Here is a 14,958-nt window from a genome sequence, read left to right on the forward strand (position 1 = left end):
ACTGGCAAATGTATTGGATGGAATCACTAAGGCGTGTTTAAGGATAAGGATACTAATTATATTGAATACGAACCCATGGCACTGAAAATTGAAACTTCAATTTTGGGAATAACCAGATGGGAGATTTCTATCTTTTGATGGTCATAGATTGTGCATGCATATATTTAAGACTATTCTTTATTTAGATTAATGCACGTCTGCTTTATAGTAGATTTTGTGTTGGAAATCATTAAACTCGTGATTTAAATATTCACTTAAAGAACAATTAAAAGATAATAAGTCTTCAAACATTTCTGATTTACGAACGACTGCACTTTGACAGTTTGTATTTGCCTATTGTTTTGATTTCCTTTTCCTCTTTTTCAGAATGCTGATTTTCCATTCACATGCTTTCTCAAAGGACGGACGTTGGCTTCATTGACATTTACTTTAGAATTGATAACTTACTAGGAGAAATATGATATTGAATTGTGTCGTTTTGTCTTTATAAATTTACTTGAATAAATTCCGAATATAAAATGATACCAAGCCTCTTAAAAACGAAATTGCCACGCCCCTGATTTCACTGCGTTGCATCGATGACATATCAATTAAATCTTATATATTTTATAGTCCTAGATCCGACCCTTCTTAAGTTATAGTGCTGACTTAATGTTTAAACATTGTTGGCTTCGATTGACTTAAATACCTTATAAGAAGGGTGATTCCCTAGTCAATGAATGACCTCTAAAGTGTCAAGTCCATCGGTTGAATGATTGTTTGTCCTAAAGGGCAAGCACTTGGTGAACTTTCTTTGTCCCCGAGTCACATGTCACTTAATCCGAAATTAATGAGGGGGCCGTGCACTATTCAAAATCAACTTAACGTAAACGTCCTAGGTCAAATTGTTTAAGACAAGATTCGTCTACCAACCGACCGACTGACTGATAGACAAACAAGCATTTTCAAACATACTAAAACTACTCTGTAAAAGGGGTGTACGTGTATCATAATATTAATACTAGCTTAAGTTTCAAAGTTTCAAAGTTTCAAAGTTTATTGGCAATCGACATAATTTGCCTTTGGCCATTTACAAAACAAGCATTTTATGGCAAAGACAAACACATATGTACATATAATCAAATATGTTAAATGAATATAATACTAAATTATGGTAATGATACTGTAAACTGTGAAAGTTACAAGTGTAAAGTATATATTATGTGCTACTATGCTTAGTAAATTAGTCTATACGTACTGTATATGAAATATCAATGAAAACACAGTATATATTAAAACAAATATGTTGACTGTACAGATGATTCTTTCTTAGAAGCAGCTAAAGTTTTTAATCTATCTTCTCTAAGTTTCATAGCATGGTACACAAATTTCGCGATGTTGTTAACAGTTTTCTTATTTTTACTACCCATAAGGTACTTGAATTTTGCCAGTGTTGGCCAGGTTGATTTGATACAATATTTATTTCTAAGATGTTCATAAAACTTACAGCATAACATAAAATGGTATTCTGATTCTACAGTGTTCTGAGTACATAGCTTACAAGTTCTATTTTCCCTAACGCTATTTGTATATCCACCAGTTTCAATCTCTACACAGTGGGCAGAGAGTCTGAATTTAGACAATTATTTTCTATATTTATCGCTCTTAACGAAAATGAGATAATCTTCGCATACAAAATCCGTTTTGAACATACAATAATAATGCATTTTTGTTTGATTTGAGCAGCAAAAGGAAATGTTGACCACTAAGCTATGCTCTATCAACATATAAGAAGCAATGATATACAACTTCATGTATACTAAAATAATCAAATGTTGACAATGATCAAATTAAAATGTTAAGTAACAATACTGTTTCAAAAAATTGTATCATACAATGAACAATATATATGCAGTAGGTTATGGGCATATCCTTTTTCGTGTTATAATATACACTATATGTTTGGTTGAGAAGCGACAACAAAAGCTAACATTTATGCTGAGTTCATTTAGTGAAGTATATTAAATCTTTTTATGAATATAATATTCTGTTTAAAAAGAAATAATATGAAGTTGAAATATATATGAAGTAGGTTATATGCACATCATATTTACATTACAACCGATGCTGGAGTATTCACAAACTATAAACTCTGGATTGAAGATATTCATTTAAGTATAAGCATGCTTAGTTATTTAGAGGACTACAATGATCATATTACTTCCTTTAGTAAAAATTCTGTTTCAATAAATTATAACGGGTCATGTTACTGTTTAGGCGTAAAGTATCATTACATTTATTTGGGTGTTTTTCTGACCAAGTAGTTTAAATGAAATAAATCCTTGTACCTCGATTTGCGCACCAATGCTAGTTTATGAGCTATGACAGCAATACAGTAAACATGCGCTTTGCACATCGTCTTTAAATGGTTAGCATTTGTGGCGATTTATTTCAAAATCCTTCAAGGGGTTCAAGATTTATGAAGTGTGAAATAAGACCTTTGGATTCAAAGTTGACATTGACGTTGAACCGGGCTGGTTGTAAGATGCGTTTTGCACATCATCTTAATATGGTGAACATTTGTGGGGGGGGGGTTAAAATCCCTCAATCGGTTCAGTAATTATGGAGCGGACAAGAATTATGACGGAAAGACGGACAGACAGACAACTCGAGCAAAAACAATATTTCTACCCATTGATGAGTGGGAACATAATAAGATATATACATCTTAATTAATGATGCCTTAAAATTACATAGAAAGTACAAGACAAATTACAACATAAATACAGCTTGATCAATAAAGAACAAAAATGACACAGAATGTATAAGAAAGATGATTCAAGTGACATTCCGCAATTAAGGTTTAGTTACCAACATATTTGATATCACTAACACATTTCAAATTTCAAAATGATTGTATAACGATTTACATATGTACGTGTTTTTATGAATTAACTGAATACAATTTCTTCTTTCTTTATATAACACTCTTGCCCTTTTGTTTAAGGTATTAGTACACTATTGTGATCACTCTTTGTCTGTCCGTAAACAATCATTTTAATCGGCATCTTCTCTGAAACCTCTCGAACAATTTTGATGTTACTTTCATTCATAATGCCACCGAACATGCAAACCAGCATTGCTCTTCATTGGTCGAATACGTTCACGAATAGAGCCGCTTTGAACTGTGTTGTTAGAATATCACACAAAAAACATGGGGTCTTAAACCTCTGGCTTGTCAAAAGCACTTGTATATTTTACAGAAGTAGATCAGAACTAAATTTATTATATGTATGTACAGACAATTGTTAATAATATTTAACAAGGGTAATAGTTCTTTTAGAATTATGCACAACTAGTATGTTGTCAATAATATTAATATTTCCAGACTAGGCGTATGTGAGGTTTTTTTTTAATATCACCTAACGCACAGACCATTTTCAAGATTTTATCTCTTCGGCTAGATTTGTCAAAAACGTTTCTATATCTTGTTGTTGGTCCGGGTACTCCAGTGATCCCTCAGTCTTAAGAAGCCGTAAAAATGGGACAGGTAGTGTATTCATCTGAATTTGTTCCATCAAAACAACAATTATCATATTTCGTTTCGTTTCCACTGATTCTACTAGAGCCATGTTCAAATCATAGTCACACCAAGAATCAGACAGATATTCGTTGTCAACAAGCAACACCACTTTCCGGCTTGTACAAATTGCATGTGTGATATTCTCCGCGACAGACACGCCTGCTTGGGAGTTTCTATCAGCTATCCAGAAATCAAGTTGGTGCCGCTGTTCTAGGGAAGGAACCAACAAGTTTTTTATGAAGCTCGCTCTGCCTTTGGAATACGATATCATCGCATCATGCGAAAACATATGTTCAAACCCTTCATGTCGATATCTGCGTCCTCTACTATACATAACATATCTGATCTTCCATCGATTTTTATACGTAGCTGTTCCTAATGTAATTGTAACAATAACACCTATCAGCAAACTTCCACCAGCAATTGCCCAAGTTCTCCATGTTCGGTCTATACAAATATCATTCTCAAGCAGCTTCACAAGCTTGTGAACTTCATCATCAGTTGTAATTTGTTTAACCTTTCCATTAAGCATACAACTATCAATAGCTCTAGGGTGGACATTAACAGTAGACGTAACAATCCATTGCCAAAAAGGAAGTTGTTCACATGAACACTCAAGAGGGTTTTGCGACATATAAACGGTAACATTTATACGTTTGGTTTTAATACATTTAGACTCTGCCATTTGGTCCAAATAAGCCATGAGGTCTTTCGGCAAACTTGATAGTCTGTTGGAAGTTATATCGAGGTGATGAAAACAATAGCTTTTCAAGTTCAAGTTCCATTTATGAATGTGATTGTAAGAAAGATCTAAGCGTTCCAGCTTGACCATCGAATTGAGCAAATCTTGATGCAAATTGCTTACGTTGATGGCTGACAAGGTCAAATTTTTCATTTTCTTCTGATTTCCAAACATAACACCTGCATCTGCATTGTTGGGGTGAAAAGTCTCTTCTAACATATTTCCTGTCAGGTTAAGCGCTTCCAGATTCTGAAATCCAAAAAAGAAGACTTTTGAAATGTTTGTGCAATAGTTTTCGGACAAATCCAACTTCTTTAATCGATGCAAACCAAACACAGGTCCTGTCCAGGGTGACAGCAAGTTGTATGATAAATCCAAAAACTTTACATGTTTCGCTCCACATATTAACACTGGAGGTATCGCACCATACAAATAGCTCCGAGACCATTGAATGTGCGAAAGATGTTCTGGCAGGCATATCAATTGTCTGGCTACAGAAACATTACACGTGCAATTGACATCGAAAGCATTTTGGAAGTTGGCAAACAATGCTGCCCAATCACCTCGAGTCATGTTTTTGATTTCATCGTTGGATATGAGCATTTTCTGCAAAGCAAAATCCCAAATATATCCTTCGTTGATATCCACCACTGATTCCTTTCTGACATGAACTGGCTTGTTTTTTGCATCACAAACCTTTGCCGATGGCGTTTCACTTGATATGTGAGGCAGAGTATTATGTTTTCTAAACCTAAATGGATCATAGCCAAGAAATTGTCTGGATATATCTAAAGTTTTTATATTTCTCGCCATAAATAAGTAGTCAACGTATTTTCCAAATGTGAGCCTGTTGCCTGCTAGCGTGAGAAGAGTCAAAGATGGAGGAAACATAACTTTTGGATATAATGTGTCAACGTTAAATACTTCGATTTTATTCAAATCCATAAACAGCTTTTCCAGATTGTGTAACGTATTTAGACTTTGTAAGTCATCTGGTGTAATTTCTATGCCAATGTTGTAAGGAACATGTATGCGATTCACATTCAACTCCTTTAGTGTTGGTGAATTGATGAGACCTTTTAGAACTTTATTCATGCCCTTGAAAGTCAGATTTGAATTTCCTGATATATCTAAGACTTTGATGGTTTCGTTAAGTGGTTTAAATGCCTCTTCAGTTACGTTTTCAATGTGACAATCTTTCACATAAAGTCTCTCAATATGGGAAAGATTTCGAAATGAATTGTTGTCTATCTCCTTTAAATTGCAATCACATTCAGGTGTAGATGACAAGTACAAATACTTTAAGCTAATATTTAGAAAGCTTTCCCCGAATGAATACCTATTTGTGTAATTGCTTGGTGTAATAAATAAACCCTCTAATCTCTTAATCAGCATCAGTTCCTGGCCTAGCCCATCAAACGTGTCGAACGTATTGCACTTTAGATTTATGTTTTCTAAGTTAATCAGTGGCGCAAAGACTTCTGGGGCGAAGCTGTCCTTCCACAATAAGTTGTTATGTGACAAGTTTAAATACTTTAAATTCGATAGTCCAACGAATGCTTCACTTTTTAGGCAGTTAAGATGATTTTTATTCAGATACAAATATGAAATCTCAGTTGAATTAATGTGTTTTGCTTCTGTGAACGTTTTATTTTCCACAACAGATATGTTGTTATCGCTGAGGTCAAGAACACATGCTGGCCCTGACAAAGGTGGTGACGGGATAGGATATGCGCTAGGAATGTTATCTAGTCTACGTCCGTTACACTTCATCGCGAACCCCGTTTGTCCACACTGATCGAAGGCTTTGTCCGATAGTTTACTGGGGGTGCAGACATGAGCAGATACTAAAATACTTGGGAGCACGGCACACACGGCAAACACTTCCACGACGACCTACAATGGATGAATGGCATAAATACGTATAGTGATTTAATATCTTCATTATTATTTAAAAAACAAACATTTATTTTTCTCTGTGACATACGTACTAACTAACTTAATATACTATTTTGTCTCCTGTAATCGAGGTTTCACTTCGTGTAACAATACGTATTGTCACTGTCTAAAATACAAATTTGATATGATTTTCTAGCACACCGGATAGGCATTTCCGGTGAATTCATGTGTGTCCGTTTCGGATAGAAAAATCCGACTCTCGGGCACGCAGCGCTGTCGGTAACTCGGAAAGCCTCGTTACGTGGCAATGCAAGTGCTCTCGGGTCGGATTTTTCTATCCGGAACGAAAAAACGTGACAGATATTGTTAATCCATATGGCGTCTGTTTTTTTTTAAATACTTCTGTGATAGCTCTAGATTGAGTTTTGATATGATTGTTTACCGACGTAGAGGAACCGGACAATGAATAGTTTTTCAAAAATATTAATGAAATAAAAAAAAAATCTGATACATGATATTGCTGGTATACAACCCATTAACGATTCTAAGGAAAAGGGTTCCATATAAGCTTTTGGCTTTCTCCTCAATCGTTTAAATATATTTGTTATGTTGTATATTTCAAATGAAATACTGATTAAACCAGATATTTAAAATTGAAATAATTGAAAAAAAAACGTTGAAATATACAGCTTTGAAGAGTTTTATAATTATTGTGAATATAAATTCATATTCGTTCTCAAATGCTTTTGACTTACGCTCCATAAAAGTATTAATAACTAATTTTCAACCGGTTATAGATGCAAACTACAGAGTGACGCTTGATATACAAATTATATTTGCTAAATATTTATACCAAAATTAAACACATAAGAAACGAGTTAGCCAAATAAAAGGAATGAAATCGTACCATTTTAGATCAATGCATCAGGTTATTCCATGTGCAAGAAAGGAATGAATGAACTTTCAATTTTCTTTGGTTTATTTTTTTCCTTGTTCGTTAAACTTCCTTGTTTGTATTTTGATACTTTGTGATAAGGTTTTCACCTGATCATTGAAACGGGGTATTTTCATCGTATAATGCAGGTTATGTAAAGTTATGATAAAGTGAACTAAGGTATAGCTGGCTCGGTTCATTGAGCTCTTAATCAAGTCAATGCGTACTATGGGAGGTAAATGTAGCAGCGATGTTAACTTTATTGATGTTTCGGTTACACCCCTTTGCTAATCATAAATGTTTTTTTGTATAATTATCTACATATATATAAAAAACACACACAATTTCCGACCACCTACTAAATGATTATTCATTACTTACATATCTGCTTTGAAATAGAGAAACTCAATGGTTCTAAAAATGCATAAACGGAAACATATTGAAGGAGAAAATTTATTATCTGTAAATGAAGCGACCGCTCAAAGAATAATTGTGTAAAAAAAAATAATTAATTGTAATTAATATTCAACATGTATACTCATAGGAATATTTTCTTTGATGTATATAAACAAGTTTTACAATTTGTTTGTGAATATTTCGCAAAATAATACTTATTAATAATTTTCCGTTTACAAAATTAACATTTCTTTGTATTCGCTCCAACTGGCCATTAGTAAAAGGAATTGACATTTATATGTCAAGTAAAGAACACTATATTGGCATATAATATAAATTGATTTAGCATTAAACAAATAACGCATACATTTCGCAGCCTCAAAATTGTCCATCATAAAACGCTACCCTTAATTTCGGCTATATTTTCTAAACGGTCATTGGAACATTTATGTGTCAACATGTTTAACAAACGGTGGCAGACGACGCATTGTAGCGACCACGGATAAAAAACAAAAAAAACTTGTTCTTTTTGGAACCGTTGGTATAATCATAACAAACATTTTATATACATTTGTATACAACAAAACAGAATAGGTCTTAATAACAAACTTTAAACATTTAAGAAATCAATTAATTGTTACAAGTATCATAAAGGGACAAGGTATCCCATATTTTATTAAGAATCTGTAACTAAAATACATTTTGTACTTCTGTTCGCTTCACTTTTTTCATAGTGTATCTTGATCTGTCGGAAAAAAATGTATCTAGAGTTCACGGAAAGAAATTGGGAAACAAAAAATAAAGACCCCCCACCCCGCACAAATTACAACATAGTAATTTATTTAGATTCTATAGAAAAGTAATATGACCAAGGAAAGCCTTAATGAGTGAATGTTTACAGACGTATTAGAAGTCAGCAATAATGTCTTCTTTCGAAAGATAAAAGTCACATTATCTTTCGACATACCAGTTAAGATTTTGATAAAGAAAGTAGATCATATAATGAGTTTCTTTACAGCTTTGACAAAAAGCGCCTCTAGCATTGCATTGAAAAGTTTTGTTTACATTATTTACCTGTCTGTTACTTAAAATATATTACTTATATATTGCAAGACAGATTTATTCCAGTATACTTATATCATTATATCATCAACAACTGACTTTGTATAATCTAACACTATATTTAAGTGATTTGAAATAACGGTGAATAGTTCAATATTATATACAGTGAATATTATGTAAGTCGGTTGCTCTGTTGGGTTTTATCATTTGAAGCTGTTTGCGTAAAGTCCATACATGACTGATGTATCTTTACGCAAGGAAAGAGCAATTCAAGTATGTTTTTGTTATTACAATCAAAGAAAAAACATCATTTTCTTTCGTGTAGTATTAAAACGTGAATGCTGCCTGCGCGCTGCGCTACTTTTTGATACGGGAGAAACACACAGTGTTTTCGTTTTCAATATTTCATATTTACCAAAAAGTGTCCGAACTATTTTCATTTTCCTTGCAGACGAAACACATCGGATAAGACCATATTTGTTGTCCATGTCTAGCATAAAGTTACCTTTATTTTTTACATTCAATGCTAATAATTAATGTGTGCCAAAGTCTATTTAAAACTTAATGTTTTTGGAAAAGTAATTGTAATGAAAACATTAGCATTACCAAAATTGATAGCCTTTTTAAAATACAATTACATATAAAGACAATGCCATGTTTAAATTCCCTAGGACAACACAAAGTTGAAAGGACGCGAATAATTCATAAATAGTATTATAGTACAAAAGATATGTTCGAAAGTGATTTAAATGAGTCCGACAGAGTCAATCTTTTTTTTTAAATGATTGTTTATCTTTGATGTGTTTCAGTCTTGGTTCACAATTCAGGACTCTTTGAACGAAATAGCAATGTAAACAAGAAAGTTGACGGTCACATTATTTGAAATAACCACAAAACACAACAATTCGAGAACCCTTTATTTTACAAAAGTTGGTATATCAAAGAAATCAAGTATCTCGTAGAAATTTATAATTATCGTAAGACCGATAATATAAAAAAAACATATCACTCCTTTAACCAAATTAAATAGCAATATAGACTTGACAATTCTGATTATCTGAAATACTACCAATTGTTATTTTCTGTTCCAAACGGTAATAAAACAAAATTATGTAACACAAATATGAACTACTTACAGCAAAAACATATTTCGTTGTTGGGCTATTTTTAAGCAATCAAATAATTACCAAATAATGCAGAACGTTCAAAAAGAGGTTTTCAAAAAGTTCAAAACCAAAGAAAAATAATTGAAATACTGTATAGAAATAAACTTCAACGATATTACCTAAACATAAACTAAAAAGATATAAATGCATTTTTGTAATTGTAATCTAAAAACTTGAGAACATTTGTTTTTTGGAGTGTTAAATAAGTTAAGGTTGTATGGTGTAAGATAAGCATTTTTAAGAATTAGAATGGCATTGCAATTGATATAACAAGACGTAGAGCTCTCTTAGGAAAATTTAAACATAAATGCATGGAGTTAATTAACTTTTTGATATTTTTATAGACATTTCTATTTTCAATTAAAAAAGCCAGGAATAACAAACAATAGTGTAATGCATATCAGAACTATTTAAATATTCGAATCAATAGTGCGTAACAGATAGCAATCTTCCAAACTATAATTGTGACTCACTTGCTAAAATGGAATTTATTACAAATAATTTAAGTCAAATGCTAGTATGACAGGGTCATCCTTCCATCTGTCAAACCCTTTCCTTGTTCTGTGTATGCGTTTTTGAATGAATGGTTGTGTGCGTGAATGTTTGTGTTCCCTTGTGAAAATAATAATACGTATAGCTATATGCGTATAACCTTCATCATCCACCTTCATGTATGTGTTTTATCACAATCGATACGTTTATTCTGCTTGCATGTGTATTTGTAAATGAGTTTGAAATGTACTAGTGCTACGTAAAATTAACACTGTTAACCATACAGTGTTAGATGATTTTGATTTCCGAACTATCTCTATACCTTATGTTGTAAATGTTGTAATATGTTTGCATTGGGTGCGTGAAAAGGTTTGTATGTATACATATGATAACAGTGTTCATGGAAATAAATGACATGAACAAAAGTTTAATTGCAGTATTTGAAATGCCGGATGTAACAACCCACCATTTGAATACTAATAGAACTATCGTACTTGAAAACAATCGGTACAATTACCCAATCTGCAGGGACAAGCAAAGTTTTCAAACTTATATTTGTATAACCTTTATTTAAAGGACCAAGGTAGGGGGTAGGACAATATTTAACGGCACACATAAACATAAAGACAACAAATCCAGATCAGACACGCATCAAACTTGCTTTATCAATATATGATGGAATTATCGCATTGAACCCTCAGTGAAACACGAGTTAACTAGACCATGAGTAAACTGGGGATTAAAACTAGTTAATATGCTCATCACCGCAGACCTGTTCCAAACATTTTTTATGTACATTCAACTTTGAATCAGGGGCGGTTTTGTAAAACTTAAAATATAGACCTTATTTAGGGAAACAAAGACAAGGGCCATTCGTTAACTGGGGGTTTGAATTATTGTTTAAAACAATAACTGCTCGATTTTCCTAAACACATTTCTGCTTACAACTGTAGTCAGAATAGCACGTATTTTTAAGTGTGTAAAGCAATACGTTTGCTGACTGAATATGACAAGATGAAGAGTTCATAAACACTTATGTACAACTAGTATGTTGTCAGCAATATTCTCATCTCCGGCCTGGGTGTATGTGAATTAGGTTGAGATTCACATAGCCGGACGAACCATTTTTTAAGATTTTATCTCTGCTACTAGATTATTCCAGAACGTGTCGATATCTTGCTCCTGGTTTTGGTACTACAGCGATCGCACATTCTTCAGAAGCCGTAAATAGGGAACAGGTAGTGTTTTCATTTGAAACTTTTCCATCAGCACAACAATTATCACACTTTATTTTCCACCGATTCTACTAGAGCCATGTTTTCATTAAACTTATTTGCCTTGAAGAAAAAATAAGAAATGTTTTTTTTTATAATTATGAAAGATAGGATTGATAAAGATAGTGTCCGAGGTGCTTTGAAAATCAAATAATGTAGCAAACATGTCATGCTGCAACAATTTACGATATAGCTTTGTTTGTATCAGACAGGGAAGGTTGACTTGGTTTTGTTCCAACTATTGGAAAGAAAAATAGCCATTCTTTTTTATCTGTTTTAGACATATTGTACTTAAACAATTAAATTAAAAATTTCGGGTAGCAAAATTTATTATTTTTTAGTATACGAAACCACCTGACTAACAATTAGCGCTAAAATGTTGTGCGGTGTAATGATTCAATGGCATGATCAGGGAAAACGTTTACGAAAAATGCATGAAAATGCCATCAGTAAGATCATATTTAATAATAGAATGTTAAAAGTGATTAATAGTAATTAATAGTATCAATCTGTATGCATGTCTAAGAATACTACACAACATGATGTTGTTGTTTTATTCTATTCTTCTCTATTGTTTTTTACTGTGTTTTCCTCCTAGTTTGTACAATGATACCTTCATTATTTGTGAACAAGGTTACTTGTTCATAAGGTTGGTTTCCGTGGTCGTTTGTAACTACACTCTCTGTTCTAGTTCACATTCAATCAAAGCCATAAATATAACAGTAGTAAAAGAATATTTCTTTTGATTATATGAATGTTCTTGAAATTAGCCACACATTTTATTAAGATTTCTTTTGTAGTCGACAACAAAAGTAAGCCAGTCTTGACTGGTCATTTTTTTTAAATTGTCTGTCCTTGCATATATAAAACGAACTTGTTATTGTTGTTTAAGCCTAATAAACAAATTGGGATTCGACACTTTTCAAAATTAATGTATAATATTTCCAAAACGTATGAAAACATGTGCTTAGTTATAAATCTTTCTTGTTCTACATGAAGAGTAAATATAAAAGTGGTAGAAGAATATCAATTTTATCAGTTGTATGCTTTTTTAAACTTCAGTTTAGTCGATTTCCAATGAAAGCAACAGTCTGGACTGGTCAAATTCGGTAAGTTAACTGTTACAGTATCTTATGTATTTTGTATCAAAACTATGCAAATTAACATGGTTGATTTTATTTAATATCATTTGTTTAACAAACAAATCTTCCCTTTGTTAATACAAATCGGTTATTTAATTTATATGCTAAAAACAAACTGTTTCATAATGGCCGAACCGGAATATTGCCAGACCAATGAAACTCTCCGGTCTGTCGTTTATACAAACCTCCCAAACAATTATTACTAAGTGAGTTATTGCACATCAATTTTGCTACTCGCCATCCAAAGGGAAAGTGATTCAAAGTTGGTAAGTGTACCCTGGCCGATTACAGTCTTCTAATTTTGCAAATTTGTAACGAAAATTTCAACAATATGCGTATGTTTTGGAATTGTTTAATTAAAAAAAATATTTTGGTTTTGGGAGAAGTAAAAAGCAAACGTCGGTATGTACATGTACCAGCCATTGTAAAATTTACCTGTTTAATATGTGTTAACATCAACAACATTCATATTTTTCATTAATACTTTAGGGACACAATAACAATTATTACAAAGTATGTAGTCGTACTCTTGTCATTATACTGTTAATTCGAAAATAAAAATCATCATCTATTTATGCATTGTTATTTTTTCAGTCAATTGTGCGCCAATTTACATATACGCTGTAAGACAAAAATGTATGATCATGTGAAGGAGATACTTTGTTATCTTTCCGTTTTGCCTGTTTAACAATTGAACGGTTTCTGTTTGAATGAAGAATACAGTGGCAAACACTTGCTAGTCGTAGGCTTCTAGGCTACTTTCAATACTTGTATATACATATATAACCCAAGAAACATCATTGTTTAAATTGATAATAACTGCGTCGTTGGATTTTGTTTCATCAATATTTTATAAAAATGCGTTGTATTCTAAAAATAGAAAAGTGCTTCAAGCACTCATAGGAATCGTTGATTTTATTGTGTAAATATGTCATTGTTTTATTGAGCTATAAACATAACACGATTCATGAGCGTATTTAAAGGATATTTAAGTGGTGTGCAAAGTATAGTAATAAATAGCGCAATAATGAATATAACATTATTATTATTATATCTTCTTAATAAATGATCAACTATAATGAGTACAATGAATGCTTACCTTATACATGCTTAATTCCATACACATAACACTCTAAAGAGTAATGATATTTGTTGTCTCTAAATAAATTTCATTAAAATAAAACGTGCAGTTTTATGTAGAAGTTGTTGTGTCCAAGTGGCGTCAGCACTTGAGGCTGTCATGAAGGTGGTATTTGAGAACTCGAGTACATCTTCAAGTTATTTAATTGTTAGTATTCACTGTTTCTGTTTCAATTTCGTGTTGCCGACTATTATTTTCCGGGTTGTTGTTTTTGCACCGAATGGCGACCTATTGTGGTAGGGATTATACTTCCTTTTAATAAGTAATTGTATGCTTCATCCCTGAATATATTTCTAAAATAATGTGTTTGAGACGTGCACTCAGTATGTGGTTTCTATTGTTTTTTTAAGTGGCGTAAGTAGTTAAGAGCTTGATGTATCACATTATAATCGATTGAGGTTGGTGTTTAATAATAGACTTGATGTTCATGAATCACATTTTAATAGAATAGAGCTTGATGTATCACATTGTAATAGACTTGAGATTGGTGTATTACATATTAATATACTTGATTTTGATGAATTACAGTTTAATAGAATCGAGCTTGATGTATCACATTATAATATACTTGAGGTTGGTGTATAACATACTATTAGACTTAATGTTGATGTATCACATTTTAATAGAATAGAGCTTGATGTATCTAATTATAACAGACTTGAGGTTGGTGTATAACATACTACTAGACGTGATGTTGATGGATCACATTTTAATAGATTTGATGTTGATGAATCACATTAAAATATACTTGAGGTTGATGTATAACAGACTAATAGCCTTTATGTTGATGTAGCACATTTTAATGGAATAGAGCTTGATGTATCACATTATAATATACTTGAGGTTGGTGTATAACATACATATAGACTTGATATTGATGTATCACATTTTAATAGAATAGAGCTTGATGTATCTAATTATAACAGACTTGAGGTTGGTGTATAACATACTACTAGACGTGATGTTGATGGATCACATTTTAATAGATTTGATGTTGATGAATCACATTAAAATATACTTGAGGTTGATGTATAACAGACTAATAGCCTTTATGTTGATGTATCACATTTTAATAGAATAGAGCTTGATGTATCACATTATAATATACTTGAGGTTGGTGTATAACATACTATTAGACTTAATGTTGA

General features: G+C 32.3%; 1 protein-coding gene across 5 annotated transcripts; it reads right to left on the reverse strand.

The window, feature by feature from the left end:
* Positions 1-1,045: 1,045 nt before the first annotated feature.
* LOC128227620 (toll-like receptor 4) lies at positions 1,046-13,872 on the reverse strand. 5 transcript variants are annotated; one of them, XM_052938533.1, is made up of 3 exons: positions 13,769-13,872; positions 4,692-6,200; positions 1,046-4,553 (listed from the first exon to the last, which is right to left on the reverse strand). In XM_052938533.1, exons 1-3 carry the CDS (start codon positions 13,793-13,795, stop codon positions 3,420-3,422), a joined length of 2,670 nt encoding a protein of 889 aa, XP_052794493.1. In that variant the 5' UTR covers positions 13,796-13,872; the 3' UTR covers positions 1,046-3,419. The 5 variants fall into 5 exon arrangements, with proteins under 5 accessions (XP_052794493.1, XP_052794327.1, XP_052794410.1 ...); XM_052938618.1 differs by having other exon boundaries at positions 4,409-4,553; positions 4,868-6,200; XM_052938697.1 differs by having other exon boundaries at positions 4,443-4,553; positions 5,644-6,200.
* Positions 13,873-14,958: the final 1,086 nt, after the last annotated feature.

The sequence above is a fragment of the Mya arenaria genome, chromosome 1 (assembly GCF_026914265.1).
Source record: "Mya arenaria isolate MELC-2E11 chromosome 1, ASM2691426v1".
NCBI lineage: Eukaryota > Metazoa > Mollusca > Bivalvia > Myida > Myidae > Mya > Mya arenaria.

What these genes read in the sequence shown, in the direction of transcription:
- LOC128227620 (XM_052938367.1), bottom strand. Translation starts at nt 13,795, where the DNA reads ATGTGTATGGAATTAAGCATGTATAAG. An exon ending in TGGAATTAAGCATGTATAAG is followed by an intron (nt 6,201 to 13,768) that starts GTAAGCATTCAT and finishes CATCCATTGTAG; the next exon opens with GTCGTCGTGGAAGTGTTTGC.